Source organism: Paramisgurnus dabryanus, chromosome 16 (assembly GCF_030506205.2).
Source record: "Paramisgurnus dabryanus chromosome 16, PD_genome_1.1, whole genome shotgun sequence".
NCBI classification, from domain to species: domain Eukaryota; kingdom Metazoa; phylum Chordata; class Actinopteri; order Cypriniformes; family Cobitidae; genus Paramisgurnus; species Paramisgurnus dabryanus.
In genome coordinates, this window is record NC_133352.1 from 27187706 (window position 1) to 27215700 (window position 27995).

General features: G+C 37.3%; 1 protein-coding gene across 7 annotated transcripts in view; it reads left to right on the plus strand.

Annotated features, from left to right (window-relative positions):
* atp8a1 (ATPase phospholipid transporting 8A1) overlaps positions 1-27995 on the plus strand; it is a 148377-nt gene that overhangs the window by 86148 nt on the left and 34234 nt on the right. For all 7 annotated transcript variants that reach the window (XM_073812189.1, XM_065273726.2, XM_065273736.2 and 4 more), the window contains 5 exons: positions 1372-1510; positions 5937-6001; positions 14597-14769; positions 18161-18344; positions 22203-22313. In XM_073812189.1, coding sequence (XP_073668290.1) covers positions 1372-1510; positions 5937-6001; positions 14597-14769; positions 18161-18344; positions 22203-22313 — 672 coding nt within the window. The remainder of the gene's footprint in view (positions 1-1371; positions 1511-5936; positions 6002-14596; positions 14770-18160; positions 18345-22202; positions 22314-27995) is intronic.

A 27995-nucleotide genomic window follows, 5' to 3' on the forward strand; every position in this document is an offset into this window, starting at 1 on the left:
TTAAAATGTGTTAAGTAGTACAACATTATATATTTATACATTAAAATCTGAACAATAAGATAATGATTGTGCATAACCATTTTGACAGCACACTGAGTGGATGATCAATTGATATTTAATTTAAATAAATATTTAAAGGATTAGTAAATTTTCTTTAAAAAATCCAGATCATTTACTCACCACCATGTAATTCCAAAATGTTGATGTCTTTCTTTCTTTGTTCAGTCCAGAAGAAATTGTTTTTTTTTTTTTGAGAATTTTTCTCATTTTAATGGACTTAAATGGACCCCAACACTTAACAATTTTAATGCAGTCTAAAATTGCAGTTTCAAAGGACTCTAAAAGATCCCAAACGAGGCATAACGGTCTTATCTGCACTTTTAAACCACAACTTCTCGTCTTCATCCGTTTGTGTGACACGCCAGCGCGACCTCACGTAATACATCATCACATCCCAGTGTTTACAAGTGTGGAGAAAGAGGACCGTTCCGACATTGTTGTATGTCGAATGATACTAATTAATGTCTTTGTGTCAGTTTACTGTTTAAAATGGTCCACAAATGTGCGTTTCATATATGTAACATGTGACCTTTCTATGTCATTACACAATTACGTGAGGTCGCACTGGTGTCTCACACAGCCGGAGGAAGATGAGAAGTTGTGGTTTAAAAGTGCATATTTTTTATTTTTCTTGCCAAAAATGTCAATCGTTTTGCTAGATGAGACCCTTATGCCTCATTTGGGATCGTTTAGAGTCCTTTGAAACTGCTATTTTAAACTGCATTAAAACTGTTAAGTGTTGGGGTCCATTTAAGTCCATTAAAATGAGAAAAATCCTGGAATGTTTTCCTCAAAAAACATAATTTTTTCTCGACTGAACCAAGAAAGACATCAACATTTTGGATGACATGGTGATGAGTAAATTTTCTGGTTTTTAAAAAAAATGGACTAATCCTTTAACATTTTACATAACATTTAAACTATCTGTACCAAAATTGGGTATCAGTCGATAACAAGTTACTGGATTATTCTTTGATCAGCATGACAGCATTATTTTTTTGGTAAAAGTATGACTTATTTATGTGGTGTAATGTTTTTACTTTGCCTGTTGGGGTTCAGATCTGTGCTCTTTCTTATAATAAACCAAAGCTGTGTGGCAGTGGATCTATAAAACCTACCCTAGTTATTTATTTTGCAGTGATTTTACTAAAATTGTTTAAGTATTTTATTAATTATATGAAGGTATATGATTAAGACACTTAACATTTTGGTAGTATTTAGTGAACTTTTCTTCACTTTACTGTTATTAAAATTATTTCACAGCTCACTAAAACATTTTGGCACCTGAATATGTTTTTGTTCTCTGCACAGAATCTGCAGCTGTTAGGAGCCACAGCCATTGAAGACAAACTGCAGGATAAAGTCCCAGAAACCATTGAGACCCTCATGAAAGCTGACATTAAGATCTGGATCCTCACTGGGGACAAGCAGGAGACAGCCATTAATATAGGTGAGTGTAGATCAGAAAAGACAGTGGATTGTTTGTATAGACATTTTTATCGATAACAGAGACCAAATTTTGTTCCTCATCCACACTGTCAGAAAAAAATGGTCCCTAGTTTTTACTGGAGCAGTACCATTTGATAGGTCCTAATACGGTTACGATAGGTCCTTTGATAGGTCCTTAACATTTGGTACGTACCTATGAGTTACAAAAATGCATTATTTGGTACCAGTATGTACCTCTGAGGTACTAATATGAACTCTTTAAAATGCAAAGATGTACTTTTGAAAGGCTATTAAACAACACAATGTTGCTATTGCCCTGTTTTTTAGGGGTGTTTGTAAGGCACTTTTCTTTAAAGTTGCTTTTAAACACAAGGTATTGTAAAAAGCAATAACCAAAGAATTAAACTCAATTGGATTTAATAGTAATTATAGGAAGGTTAAAGCAGGATGGACTGGAGCGAGTCTAAATAAAATTTTAGTAAAGAATGTTAGTAAAAGCTTGATCAAACAAACACACCCCTTCCTGACTGGCTATCGCAGAGGTATGAGGTGTTTGGTTTCTTTCCTCATCCGAAAACTGACGCAACGCACATGTCCTCTCTCAGCTCTGATCTCTCCATGCAACCTCCACCGACTTTCAAAACAGACGAGGGTCTCCCTCCCATTCACCTCTTATGTGTCGTCTCCCATTAGCAGGACAGCTGCACGATTTCGAATGTGGCTTTCAAACAGGCCTGGCGTTAAAAGCCAAAAGTCAGAAAAACAGATTCTAACAGAGTGTAGTCTGTGGCCACCTACCAGCACTGATCCTGAATCAGCCCTTTGTGCCCCATCGTCCACCTGTGGTGGGGCTTAAAAACGTATACGCTCAGAAAGTTTACTGTACTGTACCTCGCTCTTCAGAGGTGCCCTGTAAAATATCAATGTTTGCTTGGTATTTTACGTTTTACTCTTTATGTGTGGAAATCCGTAGGATGATTGAAATGAAAGTCTCCCAGCTAACTTTGCTGAAAAACCTTTGCCAAGGTCTGAGGTGACCACATGGCAGAAAGTGGTGAAGTGTTATGTACTTAGTAGGAGTTAAGGAAATAAAAATCCTGTCGTAATTCACTCACCCTCATTTTGTTTTCAGCACATGTGACTTTTTTGTAGAAGAAAAATGTCTTTAAAAATCTGTATGCTTTTTTCTCTTAAGGTTACCTTAAGAGTCATGGTCATTTTATAGTCAAATTCACCCACAGACGACAAACTCATACACTATAAAATGCTGGTTTGGGTCAAATCACAACCAAACTGGTGCATATAGGTTTTCAGGGTTCCCATAGGTCCTTGAAATCCTTGAAAGTTTGTGAATCTGGGGGGAATTTTCAAGGCCCTGGGGAGATTTTGAAAATATATATACATAGATACAAGTCATTGAAAGTGCTTGAACCTATTTTATGCAAGAAGTTTTTTTGAAAAAAAAAAACTGTAACTGTTGTTCCCTGAGAAGGGAACGAGACGCTGCGTCTCCCTTGCCACACTTCCTGCGTCCTTGTAACGCCATCTTTTGCAATATTTCAGATAGCGATATACTTCCTGGCTTCCGCGTCACCCTGTCTTTGTTGTTAAGCCTCACCATTGGTTGAATTTGATATACACATTCAGACGCACTTTCCCCATGGAGGCGTCCACAAAGTGTCACCGCAGTGACGCAGCGGCGAGTTCCCTCCAAAGGGACCTGTAACAATGTAGCGTAAAAGGTAACATGATGTAACCTTGCTTCCTCTCTTGAAATGGTCCCCACATTTAGTCCTTGAATTTTAGTTTATTGGACCTGGAAAGTCCTTGAAAGGTCCTTGAATTTGAAGTTAACTAAGGTGTGGGAACCCTGGGTTTTGTACAACATAATGGCGATCAAATAAAAAAATTTGACAATGGAATATGTAAGAAATAATTGACAATGGGCCGTTTAATTATTCGAAAATAATGCAGACCCAAGGTGGTAATTACACCGCAGGTGTGCTTTATTTCCAATTATACCACGGGCCTGTTGAATGCTTTATTCTGATTGATTGAAAAATGTTCCCCGGGTGTTGATTATTCTGTAAAACGCACACCTAACCTGCCAAATGTCTTAAAATAACCACCAGAGCAATGTTTGTGGTAACCGTGGTATAAGCGGAAAAATTGACTCCTCTCCCGCGGTGTAACTCCCCTTATGGAGCATTACCATTGCATTATTTTCGAAAAATTCAATGGCCCATTGTCAATTATTCCTTACATAATTCATAGGATCGGAGTCAATAATTTCTCTTGTACTAAGGTTAACACAGACATTGCTCTGGTATTATTTTAAGACATTTGACAAGTCAGGTGTGCGTTTATGGAAAAATAATGCATACCTGTGAAACATTTCTCAACCAATCAGAATAAATCATTCATCTAAAATAATATTAAGATGTAAACAAATTAACTAAACAAGACTTTAGCACTAGTTATTTTCTATTGACTTGCAAATTAAATGCAAACACTGCAGCAAATTTTAAACTGTACTTCATATCTCACACATTTGTGCAAAACCGTGTGAAAAGCTATCAATAAAGTAAAGTCAAGCTTGGTTAAATCTCCGGTTAGCGGGCACTTAGCGCTATTTGGCTCGCTCCGTCTACATAAACTGGCTTCAGTTCTCTCAACACTAGCCCTCTGACCGCCTTATTATTAATATATGAGACCATAAAGTAAAGAGCTGGACTGAGGACAGGCCCCTGCTGCTTCTGTGGGTTTGTTGCTCCTGGCCACTGGGTGCCACTGTAAAGCCTCAAAGATTACAGCCCAAACAAACAGCATGCGGCCAACGCAAACAACTCAACATGCCTTCTTCAAACCCAAAGCCACTGCCAACAAACCAAAGTAAAAGCCACCCTGCAGCAGCACAGAGCTAATACAACCGCTGTGTGTAGCCTTGATGCCTCCTTCCCAAATCATATTTATATGTACCCGTTATGTGTCATGCAGGTGTCGCTGTGTAAATCCTTAATGTCTGCCAAAAGTTTTTTTAGTTCCACCTGACTGGAAAGAGGCGGTGAGGCGAGGTTAGACTTTCAGTGGTTTGAATGAGGTGAGACGGGGAAATACGTCAAGATTTGGGTCCCTGTCAGGAAACCGAACCAGACGGCTTTCCACACCAAGAAGAAACTTGGGTGAAGATGTAAATTTGTAATTAAGACAAACAGTTCAACGGTGACAGGAATGAGATGCATAATACAAACACACATGGAGTCTTGTTGAATTTGCTGTAGTTTTGCGACACCTTTGGAGATGTTAAAAGCTTAACTGCGATTTTGACAGCCCAAATAAAAACTGTCATATTTTTTACGTTGAATGAACTCAAAATTTTAAGGTTACCAGGTAACTAACTTTTTTATTTTGAACCAACAAATCTTTATTTACAGTGTGGGCCTTAAAAGGTGTGAGTTGCGTTGCTATCAATGGGGGCTTAGAAAGCTCTCGGATTTCATAAAAAAAATCTTAATTTGTTTTCTGAAGATGAACAAAGGTCTTACAGGTGTGAAATGACATGAGGATGAGTAAAAAATGACAAAAGTTTCATACCTGGGTGAACTAACCCTCTTATTGTCTGGACTTTCATTGCTTGTTGGACGAAAACAGGCAAACCATTTCCTAAGGCTTACACTAAAGAGAAATAATATTTCTAAGGAGCAGAATATGATAGCGTGGTCTTTTGATTTGGGGCATCCAGAATACCCTAACAACCACCAAACAATACCATAGCAACAAAACAGAGCATAGCATCAGGAAATGCGATCCAATACGCAACAGAATATAATTTTACTGCCGCCACTGTGTAATTTTTTGTACTCTCACCTCTATTAAACCTTAGTGTTTCTGCGATTCACCTCTATTCTCACACACACACACACACACACACACACACACACACACACACAGTTCCCCAAGGACACCTTTCTCCAAATACAGAGGTGTTGAAAACACATTAAACAGCATGGAGCTATTTCGTCCTTAATGTTGTTTAGACACATCCTAATGGATGATGGGATGTGTCATGCTTTTTATCAGGATGAGAGAGCTCGCTGTCAGCCTTCCAGTGTTGAGCTCACACAAACAGTGAAGAGACAAGTAAAACCAATGAGGTGTGGGGGTTTACACCCAGGTCTACTATAAACTTTAATCAAGAATTTCGCATTTCAGTCTGCTTATTAGTCACATCACTCATTCGTTGCTGTGGTTACACACCACATATCTTACTAATATTGATGTATTACTGAAATGTAAAGTTGTGGCGAACCATTTATCATTTGTTTAAATGCCAAGTGAACCGTGTTTCCCTGCAAACACACCATAACTTTTGGGGCCTAGTGTAAGGTTAATGTAATTTTTTTTTTTTCTGCTTTTTTTTCGGGAAGGACACTCTTGCAAACTGCTTACGAAGAACATGGGCCTGCTGGTGATCAACGAGGACACCCTGGATGTGAGTATAAGAATGGAGGTGTATGTTTATTTGAAAAAGCAATTACACATCACCGTTTGTAACACAAGCTCTATGAGGAATGAAATGACAAGACAGCTGACAGATCGCTTCAGCACCACGGTACACGAAAGCGTGTGACATCATTCGTTCGGTTACAGATTGTGTTTTGGGTTTTCATCCAAAGATCTCACCGCCTTATTCTGTCATTGCCTTTGCAATCACTCCCTCTCTCGTTCTCCATTCCCCTCTTTCATCAGTTCAGTTTCATTTAAAAGTACTTTATTGGCATGCCGGTGTTTAGTCATAATACTGCAAAAGCATTTTATATATATAATACACAAACACACACACACACACACACACACACACACACACACACATATATATATATTAGTCAGTAATGATAAGGAATTTACAATATCACAGTCTCAACAAACAATAGGGTGCTATTAAAACGATAAGGTGCTAGATAAGTATAAAACGGAAGGTCTGAGACCAGTATAGGGTAACCTTTTTAAAATGTTTTACTTTATTAATAAGTTACCTTATCATTAAATACTGTGTTTGCATATTATATTTGTAACACTTTATAATAAGGTTCATTAGTTAACATTAGTTAACATTAGTTAACATGAACTAATAATGATCTGCACTTATAAGGCATTTTTTTAATCTTTGTTGATGTAAAAGGGACACTCCACTTTTTTTGTAAATATGCTCATTATTCAGCTCCCCTAGAGTTAAACATTTGATTCTTACCGTTTTGGAATCCATTCAGCTGATCTCCGGGTCTGTCGCTAGCACTTTTAGCATAGCTTAGCATAATCCATTGAATCTGATAAGACCATTAGCATCATGCTAAAAAATAGTAGCCAAAGAGTTTAGATATTTTTCCTATTTAAAACTTGACTCTTCTGAATTCTGAATGAATTCCAAAACGGTAAGAATTAAATGTTTAACTCTAGGGGAGATGGAAAATTAGCTTTTTTTTTTTAAAAAAAAGTGGAGAGTCCCTTTAATTTCAACAATTGCTAAAACTAATATGAACAAACAATTAAAAGCTTTATTTCTATTATCTAACATTAACAAAGGTTAATAAATACTGTAACAAATGTATTGCTCATGGTTTGTTCATGTTAGTTAATACATTAACTAATGTTAACTAATAAACCTTATTGTAAAGTGTTACCTATATATTTGTGTGTGTATTGTGTATAATTATTATGCATGTATAAATACACGCATACATGTATAGATTTAAGAACAATATGTTTATGTGTATATATATTTTTAAATGTGTATATATAATATAAAATAAAATATATTAAAATGCAAATAATGTATTTATTTGCATTTTAATATATATTTTTTAATTTATATATAATATAAATTATATTAAAATGCTAGAAAATAAGAAAAAAACATACAAATACTTTTATATATACATGTAAATGTTACTTAAATGCATGCATGCATGTGTGTATATTTATATATATATACAAAATATTTACACACACATATTATACAAAAACAAACTTTTATTTTGTATGCAATTTATCCTTTGACAAGCCCTATTATATACGTTATCAATATTACAAATTGGGATACGGGTACGGAGTTAACTTAAAATTTTCTTGTTTTGAGTAATTTTGTAAGATGTATGTTAGGCACATCCCCTTTATTTGCATTCTGCAATAAATAAAGTTTCATTGCTTCACACATTTGTGACCCTGACTGTGAAAACCCATGACATTTTTTTTGTGATTTACTGTTTTCTACATAAAATCGTCCTACATAATATAAACAACATTATGTGAAAATATAATCTTGAGGTCTGCAATATTGACTAAGGTCATGTCAAAGATTGAAATCAATGTGAAATCAAATCAAACTATGAACCTCCAAATCGCATAGCTTGATTATGTGACTCATATTTGTTCAAAACTGTTCATCTATGTTATCTCAGCATACCTTGCGAATACATTTACATATTTAATAAGTGATTTTGAAATTGCACAGAATATTTTTTTCAACTTCCAAAGATTCCAAAAAATTATTTCCAGGTTTATATTAGACGTTCAGCTATGTCCCAGTCTTTTGAACCCCACTGTATGTGTTGTGCAGATGTGGTTTATTAGAAAGCAAGCCATGTTGTTGCTCCACATGGTACCATTTAAAAGACAGGAATGGGTCATGTTCTTGGATCAGGGTTTTGAAATTTCTTTCATGCACACAATGCAGGTCAATAACTCCCTGATGGGAGAATCTATTCTTTTGAATATGAAATCCAGTCGAAAAGAAAGGAAACCATTTGAAACACACACACACGTACAACCTACAGGTCAGGTGGCCCCAGCAGGGAAATCGTGTCTGTTGTCTGTGTAAGTTAAGGTCTCTAGAAACCATTTCACAGAACTCTCGCATGCAACAGAACCCCCCGTCGGGTGGGGCAGCGTCCCGCTGTGACGGGGGGGTGGGGTTTAAGTGATGACGGATGGTTCTAAGTCTGTCAAACAGCCGTTTAACATGATAGATGAAGCAAATGGAAAAAGAAGAGAGGTGCACTCCATAAAACCACCGGTTGTCGTATGAGTGCCACTGCACGTTCTCCCATGCGTGTGCATGTGCTTACACAGAAAACGAGGAGAAATTCTCTCCCTGCGGCTCGGCGGTCGTGGGATTTGCTCTGCTCTCACATTGCAGGAAAAACAGAGGAACAATACGCCACATTTCCCCTCGGCCTCTCTATCGTCCTTTTGCGTTAAACAAATGAAGTGGGATAAAGGAAAATGAGACGAATGAAGGAACCCACTCATCCACCCTGGGTTAAAGTCTTCTCCGGACGTCGGAGTGGGGCGATTAGCTCAGTGGAGGGAAATGCAAGGAACTGTGGGAAGGGTCAGAGAACAGTGACTTAATAATCACATTAAATATGCAACCGTCCCCAGTCCCTTTTGCTGCTCGTGAATGAAAGAGAGCCATAGTGTTCAGATAAACCAAGAGGAAGGAAAGAATGAAGGGATTGTGTGAACAGTGAGTACAAAGAAGAAAGGAATTGAGTCCAGATATAGAGATACTCAATATATTAATTTAACTTTTTAGTATGTTCAACGTTTTTGTAGCATTTTATTTTTTCCCCTGCAGTATGTGGATGTCTTAATTAAGTTTTAAATGTCTATTTCGCATGCACTTACTCTGACTGCGATTTTATTATCAGAGCTGATGCCAATTTTAACACCACAGCTTTGCAGTAGTCTCTAACATGGTGCCCGCGGGCAACAGGTTGCCTGCACGGGTCTGTAAGTTGCCGCCCAAAGCACATTCTTTTAATAGCCTAAATTTTAATGTTTATTTATGAAAAATATATTAGCTTAGCTTATTCTTTGTATGTTAACATTTTAAACGATGATAAAACATATCAACAAGTAAAATAAAATAAAATAAGCAAGTAAAACTAAATAGTTTTGAGAAGACTATATAAAAGAATAGCCCTCCAGATTATTTTATCCATTGTGGTAGCCCTTGCTCACAAAAAGGTTGGAGACCCCTGATCCATTGTATGTTCCTCTTTGTATTTCTTTATTAACTCTTTTCCTGCCAGCATTTTTTTTTTAAGTTGCCAGATTTTGACACGTTTAATGCCTTCCAGAAAATTTTCTTGGAATATTGTGGTATTTTTTATAAATGACTTATCTACGCTTCATTTTTTATTTTTTATTTATGTGTTCTCATAATCTTTAATCAAAAACGCAAATCTCCTCCTCTCCTCGAAACGATTTTTCTGTGCTTACGGTCATATGCTATAGCAGTTGGACGGGGTCCGGGTAAAGATTAGCAAATAGCAACATGACCCAACTTCCAATGATTCAATCCATTTTTGATGGACAAATTCAAGTCCAGACCTACCTTTTATTTTCATGTAAGAAGCCGTTTAACTCTGATAGATGTAATCCTGGGGAAAATAAAGTTAATCACTACTTCCAATTCATGCCGACTTTAAACAACAACAACAAAAAGTTTAATCCTATCTTCATTCATTTTCTTTTTATCACCTTTCAAATATGCATAGGTTTCTTCAAAAAAATCTTTATTAAAAAGCTTTTTGTGTGAAGGACTTTTATTAGAGATTAGATTCAGAACGATGATCACAACATAAACAGAGTATTTACTGCTTTTGGATCGATAAATGCTATAGTGGTTTGTAAGGTGGGTAAGAGCACCACCTAGTGCATAATAGTGGAAATGTGTATTGTGTTTTCTCTTAACTTTTTCCCCCAAGTTATCTCTAAAATTAAGAAAAAAACATTTGCATAAAAAAGTGTTCCTGATGAGTTCTATTGTTAATCTGCAATACCACAGTTATCCACTACATGTACCCAATTTATGAAAAAACTGAAGCCAAAATGTTTTTTACTAATTTTAAACTTTGTGTATGTTTTATAATAGTTCTGAATCTGATCTTTAACTAAATTCCTTTACCACAGTGCAATTATTTTAGCTTTAAGCAAAAAAAATGTTTTTAAAGAATATATTAAAGAGTTTATAAGGAGATTTTTTTCCCCTTTTTTATTGTTTGTTTGAAAGCAGAGGGTCTGTTTTTTTCATTTGATATATTTGTATGTTAATATATTTTTAGAAGAAAATTTTCCTGGAAGGCATTTTATGAAACTTTTGTGAAAATCACAAAAATGCTGGCGGGCAAATTTTCAAAAAATGTCGGCCGGGGAATGAGTTAATTAACAAGATAACTTGTCAGTGGTGGTGAAAGAGTTAAAAACACAATTGTTATGCTTTCAGCTACCTATAATTTTACTCTATTTAAATCCATTGCATAGATTATTTAGTAAAAATCTTCATAAAAATCAAATATGATATGTCAGAAGTACTGGTGTAGTTGGCAGTGCTCCGACAAGTAGCGCAGAAGTGCTTTCAGAGACTCAAATTCGAATATCGGCTTGGTGTCCTTTATTAGTCCCGTTCCACTCTCTCCACCCTGTACTTTCCTGTCCTTTCTTTACATTGCTGTCTGTTAAATAAGATCATCCCTAAATGTTTCACAGTAACATTCACAGTGTTGTCAATGTGGACAGACAAATTGCTTAGCCGGACAGTTGATTCTGTCAGTCAAAAATGCTCTTTAGCAGCGAGCGTCTGTCTGGGAGTATTTATATACATGTCTGTAATTACGTCTATGCATTTGTAGTTTATTGTCTTTCAGTACTTCATTCACTGACAGACATAAACCGGCCGATGTCTTTTCTCTCTGTGTTTATAATGTCAGCTCTCACATATGAGTCCAGGCATCTCAGTCAAAGGATTTTCTAAGGGCCTAAATCAGTCCTTATCTTCTGGATCTGATGTTCTGTGTATTTGAACTGATGCCTTTGCAAATCAAACACACCTGAGTCATAATCATCTAGTGCACTAGCACAGCCATTACACGCATGCCTGTTTGGGAGACTTTAAACCAAGTGGAGAAACCAGTCAACAAGTTTTAAGGAAATGGAGGCATTGGTTTACTTGTCTGCTTATTAGTCTACATTAGCCGTCATTATTGTGGTTTGATTTCACGTTGTGATGGTGTTCACAAATTGCCTGTGGTGCTGAAGCGTAACGGTTCTGCCTATACGGCGTATATGTGCTTTTCTTTATGCTCTACTTAAATATATACACTGATGAGAATACACACCCACTTACAGATGTCTGAATGAAGATGGACACCACATTTTACAGAATTCCTTACAGCTGTCTCTCTCTCTCCTCGCTTTCTCTCTCTCTCTCTCTCTCTCTCTCTCTCTCTCTCTCTCTCTCTCTCTTTCTCCTCGCTTTCTCTCGCCCTTTCTCTTTCTTTCTCTCTGAAACCCGAGGCTTCTTTCAAATTCTCTTTCCCTCTCTAAACCCATGGCTCCTCTCTCTAAATATTTCCTTTGAGGTTGGATTTCAGAGCCTTGTTATGCCAGCAGAGCTTTGGTTGGTCCCCAAGGTATAATCTCATTCCCCTTAGGCATCTGACCCTCAAAACCCCCAACATACAGTATATATACACTCTCTCACACACGCAGGATAAGACACACATACAGTACAGTGTCCCCCTTGGCCTATTTGGGGAAGTTTAGTAGTGATGTCAGCTTTATACTGTAGATCCTTGATGTTTTATGGTCTGTCAGCAAAGACAGTAAAGATCTTGCATGTGTTCCTGGATCCTGGAAATGCCTCGATCCATGTTCTCCGAGTCCAAAACACTTTATGGCCAGACAGATAAACAAGTACACGGAGATGACTGCTTGGTTAAGGTTGCGTGACTCTGTTTTACATACTTGTATGCATTTGTGCATTGCAGCGGCAGTAACAAACCTCAGCGCCCAGTGGAGCGATTGAGTTTCCTTTAAATGTCTGTTTTGTTAAGATTAATGTTATTTTTCAGGTAACATGTCAACAGTTTAACATAGTTATTTAATATTGTCCCAAATGTGTTGTTCCACCATTTGACCCATGCAACTGTTAGTTATTAGTATACTAATACAATGCACATTATTGTTTGCCTTTATGTATTCGCATATAGCATTTTTCAGTTTTAGCCTTTAAGTGTGTTTGGTCTTGCATGTACAAGTCATTATTTTAGTCCTTGGATACCGAAAGGTTTGTTTTTGTTGGCCTTCACGGAGTTAGATCATAAGGTTGGAAACATGGTGGACAGCTGCTGATAGATATATACAAGGGTTTTGTTTACCCACAATGCTCACGGATAGCACTGTGAAGACTCTGAATTTGAGGTTTAATTGGAAGCAGCAGAATTTCTGACCACAGACCTGTTGCTATCTTTCTCTTTTTTTTTATGTGCTCTTCCTCTTACTGAACACTTCTGTACACCAAGAGCCGGTGTGGGTGTTTGGGCTCTATCATTTCCACACTTATTTCATTAAATTGGGAAATTAAATAGGGTCCGACAGCATTCCTAACCTAAATACGAGAGACACGTCCCGAATCCTTACAATAACAGCCCCTTACTACGAGGTATATTTTCTGCTGAATGTTCAGTTTTTACCATTTAAACTCATATAAAACAATGACGAGGTCAAGTCAAAGATCCTAATTTTTCTCTGGCCTAGTCAGTGTTGATTAACATCTTCCACGTTTTAATCAACACAGAGAAATATTCCTGGCTTTCAGTTTGAGCCCATGCAGCTGGGGCAGGACATTCCTCCGAAATAACACATAAACCCGGGCGTGTGCTCTCTCTTATTCTGTTCAGACTCTTGAGCGCTAGCAAAATTTCTCTTTTTCTCCCTCAGAGTAAATTCCCATACCGTTGTGTTTCCTGGTCACGGCCACGGAAAGGTCTCGTTCTCACAAACGAACCATCACAGCCAGCTTTACCGCTCTCTCCGTAATGAAGCGTGCCACATGCACGTTCTCGCTTTGATGCACCGTGCATTGACAATAAACAGACGTAAACCTCACGCAGAAGTGTCTGGTGCTCCGTGTGTGTGAAATTTCATGTTATTCTTGGGATTGATTACATTGGCGCAAAGGAAAAAGAGGAAATTGTACCAGCGGTTATGTGTGGTAGTCTGCAAACACTTTTATGATTTATAGCATTACAAATTCCCATCATAGTAATTTGTGCAAAATGTACAAAAGCAAATCCTAAGTACATCCAAAGTACAAAATACAGCCTGAAACTCTTAAAACAAATGAGGAGTACATGGAGGGTTTGGTAAATTTAGTCTAAATTATTACTTAGTAGGCGCTGATTAGATGGGGACCAGTTGTGACCCTGCCTGTAAAATCCAGGCTAAAGTCTCATAACCTAATTTTGGGATTAGGAGCATCAAAATTTGATTTCAGTCATGGATTTCACATTGATTTCACATGACCTTACTCAGTCAACATTAAATATATCAAAATTATCTTTTCACAGAATGTTCTTTGCATTATTTACGATGATTTTATGTAATATGACTTATGATATCCATTTTACACACACATACACTCGACTTCTTTTTTTTCTAGGGCACTCGATTTCAAGTTCGTCACTCACAACATGTATGTAGCCCATCTTGTGTATGGTTCGTAATTTCAAAATATTTGTTCTGCGTGTCGAGAGATCCTGTGTGCATCACATGTCTTGTCCAAATAAGTGCCTGCTGCAGACGCGTCTAAAGGGTTTATGATAAAAGAGATGCTCGCATTTGCCAGATACTCGCATAATCTCATGCGTAATCAGAGTTTACTGTTAAGGGAGTGTCTTGCGTGTATTTTGTGAATGTGAGCGTCTCTTTTATCATAAACTGTTTTGACGCATGTGCAGCAGGCACTTATTTTGACAAAACACACATTTTGCACATGGTTCACATGACGCAACAAACACATATTTTGAGAACACACATGACACTCGGAACACATATATTGAATTGGCGCCCCTCGGATGAGCAGTCACGAGCCGCCACTGCATATATACATACATATACATTCATTCATTTATTTATTTATTTAATAGATACATATATTGGATTTTTACAACTTGGCTAACATTCACAGTGTATCACGCAGTAAAACTTATTTTTGTTCTGTATAATGTGTTTTTATGTTCAGGGTACAAGGGAGACCCTTAGCCATCACTGCGGCATGCTTGGGGATGCTCTACACAAAGAAAACGACTTTGCTCTTATCATTGATGGAAAGACACTAAAGTTTGCTCTCACTTTCGGTGCCCGTCAATACTTCCTGGACCTGGCCCTTTCATGCAAGGCTGTGATATGCTGCAGGTAACACCAGAAAACTGTATTTTGAGAGTACAATAAGTAAAGAATAATTGACGATGGGCCATTGAATTATAAGAAAACCATGCACACCCAAGGTGCAATGCGGCACGACGCGAAGCGGAGTGCAGTTACTCCGCGGGTGTGCATTATTTTCAAATAATTCAAAGGACCGGAGTCAATTATTCCTCTTATACCACGGTTACCACAAACATTGCTCTGGTGCCTATTTTTAAGACATTTGACAAGTTAGGTGTGCGGTTATCAGAAATTAATGCATACCCACGGAACATTTCTCAGCCAATTAGAATACAGCATTCAACAGACCCGTGGTATAATAGAGATTATACCACAGGCTGCTGAATGCTTTATTCTGATTGGTTTAGAAATTTTCCATGGGTATGCATTATTTTTCTATAAATGCACTACGGACTTGTCAAATGTCTTAAAATAAACACCAAAGCAATATCTGTGGTAGCTGTGGTATAAGCAGAATAATTCACTCCGGTCCTTTAAATTGTTTGAAAATAATGCACATGCCGCATTACCATTTTGGGTGTGTATTATTTTCAATTACATCAGGGGTCTGTTAAATGCTGTATTCTGCATTAATTTCTGATAACCGCACACCTAACTTGTCAAATGTCTTAAAAATAGACACCAGAGTAATGTTTGTGGTAAGCGTGGTATAAGAGGAATAATTGACTCCGGTCCTTTGAATTATTTGAAAATAATGCACACCCACGGTGTAACGCTTCGCTTCGTGCCGCATTGCACCTTGGGTGTGCATTATTTTCTTATAATTCAATGGCCCGTCGTCAATTATTCCTTACTTGTTGAATGCTGTATTCTGATTGGCTGAGAAATGTTTGATGGGTGTTGATTATTTTTCTGTAAACCACACACCTAACCTTTCAAATGTCTTAAAACTAGGCACCAAAGTATTATTTGTGGTAACTGTGGTATAAGAGGAATAATTGACTTCGGTCCTTTGAATTATTTGAAAATAATACACCCCTGCGGTGTGACGGTTATTCAACGGCCCGTCATCAATTATTCCTTGGGTAATTGTTCCAACAAACATTGTAGAGCTCGAATAATAATTCAGTTTAACTATTTCTGATTTATTACTACTTCAGATTGAAAAATAAATGGATCAAATTTTTGTGTAGGAAAAGTGAAAAATATGCTTGGGAAAAATTTATTTACAAAATAAATAATTATTGTAAAATGATTGCAATTTTTCACTATAACCACATATAAGCTTAAATCCTTTTTCCAATGTTAAAACCTTTTTAAAATATACATGATGTTATGTCAAGCTCTGCTTACTGTTTACTGTTCCACAGGTGTGTGTTAAATATGTCTTTTGTGCGTTAATAACCCTTTCAGCTCTCCAGGGAACTGACGCCATCGCTAGTCATTTCTCTGCGCTTAAAAAAAACATCAAGTGACTGGCAGACAATTAAGAGGAACGTCGCCATGCTGTTCAGAGAACAAATTACCTTCCTTTAGGTCACAACCCTCCCAATAAACATAATTATTCTAGCTCTCAAAGCAGCAATTTACTAATGAGTGTTATTTTTTATAATACGAGATTGTCGTCAGAATGTCACACTGATATAAATGAAGTTAAACCGTGTGTGTGCGCGCGTTTTTTTCTCTACTCAGTAAAAGAAAAAAAACACGAGTTACCAATTGAGCGTGACAAGGAACTGCAAAAAATCAACGTCGATTTCCAGATACGACGCACACCGCAGGTGCCATAGCCATTATGCAATGCTTGATGTAATCTATCTGGTCTATTTACACTCACGGCACACACATTTAGGGCCACACTTATATGGTAGATGAATTAACTTTAAATTGACTCTGGAGCTCTTCTCACATATTGGGGGCATTCTCCTGTTCACTGGAGAGCCTTACATCACCCTACGTTCATTGCTTATAGAATGACCTGTGAACATTGAGTTGGGGTTTAGCCTCAGAGGACATTTTCTAGCTGAAAAAAAGCTTTCATTTTATTTGCTGACACAGATGCAGTGCTGTAATGTGCAGGAACCGTTCATTGGTTTGTGAAGTTTTTAAACAATTGGTAAAGCATGGTGCTAGCAACGCCAACGGTCATGGGTTTGATTCCCAGGGAATGCATTTATTGATTAAAAGTAAAACTTAAACAAACTATATGGGAGAAAATGTCTGCCAAATACTTACTGTAAATGTGATTGCATTTGCAGATTTCTGAAACGTGGGACTTATAGGTTGTTGCACAACGATTATATTATTTAAAGATTTTTAGGGTTTTCTGCTTTAGTTGGCTTTTATAAATTTGATAGTAAGTAATAAAAATAAACTTGCTATGCATTTAGCAGTTGTTTTTAAAGTCTGGATGAAATGTAAACTTAAAAAAAAATCCATAAATAACTTTCCATAACTCATTTTTATGGAATATTGTGGTATTTTTTTTACAAATGGCTTATTTGTGAGCTTAATTTTTTTTTTATTCATGTGCCCTCGTAATCTTTAATCAAAAACCGGTCACAAGGAAGGGCTAAAGGGCGGGACCCGGGGAAAGATTGCAGCGATTAGCAAGTAGCAATATGACCCAACTTTAAACGGTCCAATGAGTTCTCGATTGGACGAAATCATGTGCTGCCCTAACTTTTTTCTCATTTCTGAAGCCATTTCAGAAACGTTTCACTCAGATATACGTCTCGACGAGGAAAATAAGACAATCAGTACTTCCGTTTCATGCAGACTTTAATGTAAATTTGATAGTTTTATTAATTTATTGCTATCTTATGTGCCGTTTTTTCTGGACCATAAGTCGCTCCGGAGTTTAAGTCGCATCAATCAAAAATGCGTCATGAAGACAAAAGAACATAATATATAAGTCGCAATGGACTACACATCGCATTTGTTTAGAAAATTATTTCACAAAATTCAAGCTGAAGAACAGTCATTTAATCTGGAAAGGCAAGTCTAATTTCCTTTAAAATTTGAAATTCTGATTTAATTTTATTTAGGTTTAAGAGATCCTGCAGTTTCCTGCTATTGCTCAAGTGGAAGGGGAGTTTAACCTAAAAACTTGACACATCAGTTTACATTTTTATAGAGTTTTTAATACTATATACACATTTCCTGTATTTTATGGATGTATTCTATTAAAGAGACTGAGAAACAATTATATATGATCACTATAACATTGCAGAAACAAAAATAATCTAATTCTGGCATGGTGGCCTAAAAGTTTTGCACAGTACTGTATATTTTTAAACTTAGCAATTTGGTATTCCACACCACTAGCAAATGATCGCAGGTTATGACCAACATAACCACACATCTCTCTAAAATCTGAAGATATCCTCTTTGTTTGTTTACTGTTTTCTTGGGACAGGGTTTCACCTCTGCAGAAGTCTGAGGTAGTGGAGATGGTGAAGAAGCAAGTGAAAGTGATCACTCTGGCCATTGGAGATGGAGCCAATGATGTGGGCATGATCCAAACCGCTCACGTGGGTGTCGGCATCTCTGGCAATGAAGGACTGCAGGCTGCCAACTCATCAGATTACTCTATTGCACAGGTGAGAAACGATCAGATTACAGACGCCTACAGGGAGTAAAAAACATTGCTGTACAGTGCAATGTGCAAGATTCTTTTTACAAATAATTATCTTTTTAATTCTTTCATTACCATAGGTAAACTAAGGTTTTCTCGCAGAGTTTTAAAAAGACAAAAATTCTGAAAGTTACATTTAAGGACTTAAAAAGTCTTAAACTACCAGATTTTCATCTTAGGTCTTAAATTTCTTAACCCCGTTCAATCCCAAAAGGGTTGTCCACAGGCAGAAAGTGTTTGATGGGCAGGCCTCTAAAAATCTGGACACAAAAGAAAAGTTCTGATTGCGCTTCAATCCAGTTTTTAATCACTATTTTTTAAAGAATATGTAGGAATATGTAGGCTATTATAATCCACGCAAATCATGCCATAAGCTTTATTTCTGGTGTTTTGATCTGACTGTACTGTGCGTTTGACAAGAAACATACCTTAAACTTAATTTTGTATAAGCAAAAATCTTTTCTGGGTTAATTTAACCAACTAAACACCCGTGTCATTGCCAGATACTGAAACATAGAGGACCCAGAATCAAAAAAATCAACACTACTTTATTGAAAATCAACTTAAACAGTCGGGCCGTCGAGTCCCGAGCCACCAACAGGGGGTCAACTTTAGTGTTATTGGTTTAGTTTTTTTTTTTTTTTTTTTGCTTTTCTTTACCTCGCTGGTCCATGCGTCTTTACTCCCTTCACTTTAATCCGCTCTCTGCTGCAGTGCAACCTAACACGCTGTCCAGATAACAGCAGCGATTGGTGGATGGAAAGCAAGAAATTACTGTAGTAAACCAAATATTGCTAAAAAACACAACTTGTCGTTTTTTAGGAACAATTAGATTTCTTATTGAGCAGTTACGGTTAATTGAATAGTGGTAGAATCAGAGCCCTTTAGTAGATCATGTTAGCAACACATAACAAACCAATTTTAATTGCACAGCCTTTTAATGGTAAATTTTCATCAATTATTTTGTAATTAGAGATACAGGCTATTAAACACAATGGCAGTACATTGTTCAAATTTATGCATGAAAACATATGGGGGGAGTGTTTTTGGCACTGTGATGTTGATGGTTGGTTAAATTAAATGCAATAAATTATTTATTAATAACTTAAATTAATAAAATGCATAAATTAATGCATTCAGGGATTGATAATAATTGAAAGTAATGAAGATGGCATCTCTCATCAGATGTTCATATTAACAACAAAAAGGATTCAACACTGAGACGGGGTATTATTTTAATGTACAATAAATTAAACGTGTCTTAAAGAACATTCACACGGGGCGAAAGCATTAGCGCTTCTCATTTACTTTTAACAGGTGACGTCATGCTTTGCCAAACTGAATTGTGGATCCGTCAATGTCGCTTCACTGCCGTTGCTCGCGGCAGATGTTGAACATTTCTCAACTTTTCAAGCCCCAACGCGTGCGTCAGCCAATCAGATCGCCTTATGCAAATAACCTAGTGCGAGCCAGCCAATTATGTTTATGCAAGACCAGAGCATGTACCGTAAAACATGTTAACAAGGCACATGCCAGCATCTGACCATACTAATCTTCCAATAATATAGTGGATTTTATTTGTCAAAAAACATTGTTGATAGAATTACATAAAAATGCTACCTACACATATTGTTGTGATATATAAATGCATTTCTTCACTATAAATTTGCCTCTAACTCAGTGGCTCACTATGAGCTTCCCAACTAATTGAAGTCTCCTTGAATCACGTGACACCCAAGCTTTTTGGACTTCCTTTGTCAGAAGTCTCTTTCTAAAGGGCTGTGGGTAGAATGTTGTCAGTGCCAACACTCACGGTCTGATAGATAAACAAAATACATGGAAATACATTATGCTTAACCCTGTTTTAATACTGCGTTTATTTAATATTTTTCTATAACTGAATCAACAAGAATAGACTGTTTTGAGAATATCTGGGATCATTTGAATGCTTCTAGTTATGTGTCATGTTGATCTTAAATTTCACTCATAATGGTCTTAAAAGGTCTTAAATTGAATTTACTGAAACCTGCAAGAACCCTGTAAACTTGCATGTTATTTATTATTTACCCGATGACATTCATACCTTCTACACCTAAAGCACATCAGTTCTCTAAAGTTGCACTCCTGTTTCATATCACTACAGTGCCATTCCCAAAACATGACTCTGGATCTAGATTATCTGGGGTGAAAGATTAAAACCTGTGGCAGTTTGAGATTGCAAAAAGGGTCAGTTTACATAGCTGGAGTGTTGTCTTATTCAAACCCCTGCCGTCTGTGAAACTGGATCTTCCCCTCTTATGTAAACTTAATTAAAAAGATGTTTTGTAATTCTCCGATTTTGATACAGCACAATCTTTATTGTACAGGTAACAATAGAAAATCTCAAGTGTCATGGATCGCTGTCAACACTGCTCTCCATCACTGTCCCGTGTTTCATTTTATGTTTTGTGCGGTTCACAGTAACATCTCTTTTCACACTTGTACTGTATTGCTACAGGCGGCCCCGAGCAGTCTGTTGCCTGGCCTCATGCATCGGGTTACTCTAGAAAGCATCTTGTCTTGTCTTAAGTACCCTCATGGCATTGTGGGTGGACGCTAGTGAATACAGACTGGTTCGTAGAGAGTTATCTGAACTGCCTTTCAGCAAAATGGCTCATATGAAATGGTCTGGATCAGAGGGGGAACTTTAATGGGTCCTAACGTCAACCTACATGCATCCATCATCTAAATCAAGTGTCATGTTATATTTTGCACCATAAAAACTTCTCACATTGCTGCTTCTCTTTAGGTGTTGAATTAGATAAAGACATTCATACAGATGGTATTATATATAGACTGATGTTTAAGTTGGGGTCATTACAGACATTTATTGGGCTTGACAAAACGATTTTGGGTGGGCCCTTTCTCCTCCTGGGTCTAATTTGTTTGGTTGCATTTGGTTTACACATAATTGAATGGGGTTGTTTCCTCGTCATAGATTAAAATATCCTGTAATAGTTTCTTAAAGAACTAAAGAAACAAGATTGTTAGATTTGAGAATCTGTCATTTCCTATGGCTACATGTGAAGGGTGTCTAGATTTGTAATCTTTGCACCATCATGCTTTATAAATTGGTGTTAATCCCAGGCTTGAGGTTTGTTTGGGATCCGCTTTGAAGGTTTGATTATATTATCTACATGAAGCAGCAGGAACTCTGCCATCTTGTGCTTGAGGTCAAGCTGGACCCGCCACAAACCAGATAGATTTTAGACAGGGGCTCCACATCCAGACCCCACTGTAGATTGTCTGTCAACAGCTCAAATCCAGAGGTCAAACGACTCCTGATCCCCTCAAACACGCTCCGTACCCCTTACATCCCAACCCACTGTTCTGCCCCCAGAAGAGTGACCCAAATGTTTATTTAACAGGAAAGATGTTTAAAACATTGTCACCATCAGGGTGCCCTCGAGGAGATCAAATGTGACGTCCATACTTGTTCACTGATTAATATTCATGTTTGCAGCTTCCTGTGTACAGCATTATTAACAAACAGTGCTACTGTCCAGTTCAGCCCCGAGAGAGCGATAGCATGCTTTTTCTACCTCTGCTTTTCAACAACTCAAAAACTCTTGAATAATGGACTGTGGCTGGAATGTTTGTGAGACAGTCGGGGTTCTGCCCCTGCATCTCCGGGCTTCCTGTTGCCCAACACGGATAAGATTGTCTCTTTATTTCAAAATCCAGGGGAATTTGGCAGAGGAACTATAGCTCTGTACTATTCAGATCTTGTGTAAATGGTAGACTTTAATTAGCTTATCTCTATGTTTTTCCTTCTCTTTGACAGTTCAAATACTTGAAGAATCTTCTCCTGGTTCACGGCGCTTGGAACTACAACCGCGTTGCCAAGTGCATCCTGTATTGCTTCTACAAGAACATTGTGCTTTACATTATTGAGGTAAGGAGAAAAGTCAACTAAAGTTTAATCCACTTAATTCAGCACATGCAGCTCAAATTGAATTATCTCAAATATTAGGGACTTTAAAGTTTTAAAGGATTATGTAACATTAAGTAGCAGACAACACTGATGTCTTAGGGGCGGATCACAAAGAACGTGTTTCTGGCAGTGTCAGGCGCCTTTTTTAAATTGCTTTCTATGGGCAGTGAGCGTTAATGTGCGCTGTTTATACCTGCTGTGCCAGTAGTTTTTGCAGGAGCCCTCTAAACGCCTGCAACTGAAAATAGTCAACTCTGAGTAAAAAAGCATCAGATACATAGACTGTAAAGAAGATGGACGTAGTGTCCGTGACGTCACCCATAGGTTTTTGAAGATCGTTTTTGAAGCTTAAAGTAGGCGGTGCCTGCCGTTGGCATCTTGGCCACGTGTTGCTACGCATCACTCACGGATATCTGAAAACGTGTAAAGATGCGGGATGTCGGTGAAGCTGAGGTGGCTGAATGCTGAAACACAGCCCCTAGCTCGACTTTGGCTGTTGAACCGTCACACCCTTAATTATGCAGAATTTTAAGGCTTAATATAATGTAAAAGGATGAGTTACAAAAAAATTCTCTCCTCGCAGTTGTCATGAAGGGCAAAATTAGCTATACAGATACAAAAAATTTTGTACCAGACTGTAAACATAATATTTTCTTCTATAAAGTTGGCCATTTTAACATGGGGGTCTCTGGGAATTGACTCCCTTTTGGAGCCAGCCTCTAGCGGCCATTCAATGAATTGCAGTTGAATTTGTACAGGTTTGGAACAATTTGAGTATGAAGAAAGAATGGCAAAATTTATTTTTTGGGGTTAACTATCCCTTTATATTAAAGGGGACATATCATGGAAATCTGACTTTTTCCATGTTTAAGTGCTGTAATTGGGTTCCCAGTGCTTCTACCAACCTAGAAAATGTGAAAAAGGTCAACCCAGTAGCTTAGTTTTCGTAAACCATTCTCTGCAAGCATATGAAAAAATAGGTCATTCAAATTTTGCTCCCCTTGTGATGTCAGAAGGGGATAATACCGCCCCGTAATCTTCACCATACAACCACGGCACTGCCATTTAGTGCAGAGATCAGCTCATTTGCATTTAAAAGGACACACCCAAAAACGGCACATTTTGGCTCACACCTACAAAGTGGCAATTTTAACATGCTATAATAAATTATCTGTGGGGTATTTTGAGCTAAAACTTCACATGCATACCAAAGACTTATTTGACATCTTAAAGTCTTGAGAAATGTCCCCTTTAAATAAATTTTAATAGTAAATATTGAAACTGGACTAAATAACTACACATGGACTCATTTATTAACTGGCACTGCACTTGTGTCAGTGCAAGAGAGATGTGTTTCTGTGCAGGTCTGTCAAAGTGGAGCCCACAGGCAATCTATCTGAAATGGTATTTGACAGTTTCCAGACCTGGTGCTGATAGTGGGTTCAGAGACTTGACCAAGAGTGACCTGACATGTTAAAGGGCTGCTATCAGCACTAGATTTATCCTGAAAGGCGTTTGGCCATTTTGATCTGGGGCTGAACACGTTATACCTTAAAGACAACATTAGGCTTTCTCAGCAGCAGTTGAAATCCAAACTCACCAAGAACCAAAGGCGGTTCAAATCTGGCTGGAGTTAAGTTTGGCTCGTAGCTTTTCTAGGGATAGCAAAAGATATACATGATAATACGCATGGATAATTGAACCTGTAGTGCTCCTGTGTAGCTCAGCGGTAGAACATTGCTCTAGGAGCACAAAAGGTCATTGGTTTAAACCCAGATAGCACACATGCTGATTAAACGTATATACCTTGTAAGTCACTTTGGATAAAAGCGTCTGCCAAACGCGTAAATGTAAGTGAACCTTTTCCTTTGGGGAAATACGTTCCCAACAGACCAATACCAGCAGTCATGAGCCACATAACCACAGAAACATGAGCTCTTCATGAATCCATCTTTTATCTTCAGCGCTCATGCTCTCATGTGCCACTTGACCTGTGAACTCTTTTTTCCTTCATCTTCACTTTGTTTTATGTGCTGTGGTAAATCTCAGAAAAGCCCCTCAGATTCCTGCTTGCTGGCATCCAAGACTGCTAGAGAAACAAAGATGATGATGATGAGATGAGACTTTTTTTAAAGGATGGTTCACCCTATAAATTCTCATATCATTCCAGATATGTGTTTGTTTTTTCTTTTCCTATGCGAGTTAGTTGACGACAAAAGGAGATTTTGAGAAATGTTGGAGCCATTATTTGATAAGCAATGTGTATGATTCTGTTGTCAGGCTCAACAAAGAAGCATCATAAAACTAATCCTTTAGACTCATGCCGTCTGTCTTTCAAGTCTCCTAAAGACATATGATAGCTTTATGTTTTAGTGAAGACTTGGTGCATTGTGCTCAAGTTATGTTGAGGATTTTAATGGTGCTTTATGTAGCCCGACTGCAGAGATTCCCATTCAAATTCATGGAAAAGGGTGGGCAGTACATTCTTCAACTTTTTGTGGAAGTAATGGATAATAATGACTGAATGTAAATTTTTGGCTTTCATGTTATGCTGTATCATTCTGTTGAGGGTAAGTTTGTGGCTCGGTTTAGCCCATGTCAAAGCCTTTTCCTGTTTACATGCTTCGGTTGCAATTAGATGTGGGAGTTTCAGAAGCATTTGTGGTATTGTTTTCTAAATGTAGCAGAAACTTGATGTTTTTCCCCCCGTTTTGACATTCGGTGGAGACTGTGGGTTAAATCTGTGGGAATCTGGGGTCTTTCAAAACGTTGTAGCTGTAAGCAATTATGGGTCAATGAATTTGATATTTTAAGCGTTTTTGGTACATGATGATTTTGTTCCACAGTGATAGCATTGAGCACAAACATTTCTGACTATGATCGCATTTCACATATTCTTATCAATCAAAAAACAACCACTTCTCTTAACATGTTTTGCATAAGAGGTGGCACAGGAACCACTTAGTAAATTGAATGGCCTTACTAGGACACGCCCTCCAAATACTTCTAGCCACTTTTCTTTTTGTAGTTTTTTATTTAAGCTCTCCTTTGGATCTCCAAGAGAACTGAGAAGCGCCCAGCGCACCCAGCTCCTGGAGGTGAATATATTTTCTCCAGAACCCATCTTTTGTTATGAGCACAAAATGTACTCCCCCTTCTGCAACAGGGGCTTTTTTGGAGAACAATAGGGCAAAGCTTTACTGTTTCCTTGCCTCACACTAGAAACACCTCTGTTTTGTAAGGGCCTGATATTCAAGACACTTGCTTCCCAGAGGTAGGTTAAAGGGATACATTTGTCGTCCTAATAGGTTTACCTTTGAGTCCGTGAAGGCTTTTTTCATAGACTTTTTTCCATTTCTAACCTGAAGGAAGTAGAATAAGGATGTCTGTGGCCATTTTATTTGTGGTTAGCATGTTATGCTCTCATGTATGCATGCATACATTTTTTTTCATGTTACCAAAAATTTAGTTACCAAAAAATCAGTATTCTATCAGGTCAGTATTAAAAAGTAAATTTTTAATTTTATGCAAAATCCAATATCCAATGTGTTATTCTGTCATCTTTTGTCCCTTTTTTCCCAAAATGCGATAAACGCCAGTCCTCCTTCTCTGCAGAATGCAATAAATCCGCTCAACAAATTACAGCGCACCATTCCAGGCACTGTAAACAACAATGGCGGCATGTTGAATACACACAAAATCCTTGTATTTCTCATCTACTTTGTGATCAAAAAAACAAACAAAAACAAAATAATACTTTTGATGGCATTGTTAAACCTGTGGTGGGGAAGAAACGTAAGCCAAGCCATCAAAATCGAATAATTTACGCTAGAGGCACTCAAAAGACCGAAAAATGTCTGCTGTTTCTTGTTCTCACAGGACAGCATCAAGCTTCTGTCATGCTAACACATTGACACAAGGGGATCTCTTAAACTTTTCATTATTTTACTCGAAGTCAACGAAAATGAGAAGGACCAAAACATTTTACAGCTGATCGCTGTCAAAAAAGTTCAGCAGCGACATCCCAAGGATGACAGTGTTCTTGATATGACAAAGTAAGCGTTTTCATTTATGCCATTAATGTTTATTTTTTTATCAGTGTTTACCACTAGTCAACTAAATAAATATAAAATGGCAAAGATGAATGCAAATTTATATATTGATTCAATAGATTTATAGCATTCAAAAAAACTTATCATTGGTATATTGCATTTTGATTATATTTCATTTTGTTTTTATAATAAATATTTGAAAATCAAATTATCGAGTAGAATTTTACATGTTATTAGAATCTAAAGATGCTATGGAAAAGTTTGTAACAGAAAATTGTGGTTTTCATCTTGTCACTTTAACACATTTTTACCCAAATTAGTCAAAAATGGATTTATTGCGTTTTGGAACCAAACTCTTCGTGTGTTATATAGGAGTTTTATACAGAATTTATGATATTTAAATCTGTCACCTTAAACAGTTTTGCACTTCCATGTGCATTTTTTGTTTATTAGCTATCCTCTATACTCTCTATACTCTATTGAAAATAATCAAATACATTTCACATGCGGTGAGGCAGGGAGATGGTGCCATAGAAGTCATAGGCAACATCGGAGCTTACAAGTTTTTTGGAACGGAGTGGTATAATTATTAGCAATGTTTCCAGACAGAAGTCTTTTCAACTCCAACCACAACGAAGCACATTTACTCTTACAGTTTTTCAGACAATTGGATTTGAAGGCCAACTCTTGAAGTAAATCCAAAAGAAGTTAACATTTGCCATGCGGGTTTGTTTAGTCTTCATTATCTTGTCTTGCATTCTTTCGACATGAGCAAAAATTAGCCAGAAAGAAAACTTAAGCTACTTTGAGACATGGAGAAAGCCTCTCTTACAACCAAATTGCTGTGCTGACTGTCATTATCCTGCTGGGCTCTTGAGAGCTTGATTGACAGCTCTTCAGCAGGCACCGGCAGGACTGACGGATGAGTAGCATTTCTCAAATCATTACAAGAGCCTCATTCAGACACAACAGCATGCTTTAGAGAAAGAGTCCTGGGCCCTACAGTCTCATTGGTGCCATCATTGTAAAACCATGCATCAGGTTCTTTTGGTTTTTCTGTCACTCACACAAAACAATGTAATGGCTCATCATTATTGTTTGGCCGTCATTTCCTTGGATTATTTGGAAAGGGTCTTTGTTTTATTTTATGGGTTCCCTCTGTTGGAGAATTCATCTAAAACCAACTTACAGTTGAAGCCGTTTCAGAAATTAGGCCAGGCCTATGGAGGATCAAGAGTGCCGCTTAAAAATAAAATGATTAAACCAATTTAATGATTTAAACATAAAAATTTTAAACAAATAATTAATCACTTTTTAAAAGGAATTATTAATAGACCTATTTAAAACAGTTTTTGATCATGTTTTATCATGACTTTATTTTTGAAATGTCACTCCTGGTCCTCCATACAGACCAGTTAAAATATACACACAATTGCAATCATTTGTGTCAGAATCAAAATATACTAAATGTGTGAAGCTGTCTTCCAAACATGTTAACTTGTACAAGATGGTCTACCAGCTCAGCCAAGTTCCCACCATCACCACTCAACCATCTAAACCAGCTTGAACCAGCTAACAATCAGCTTGGATA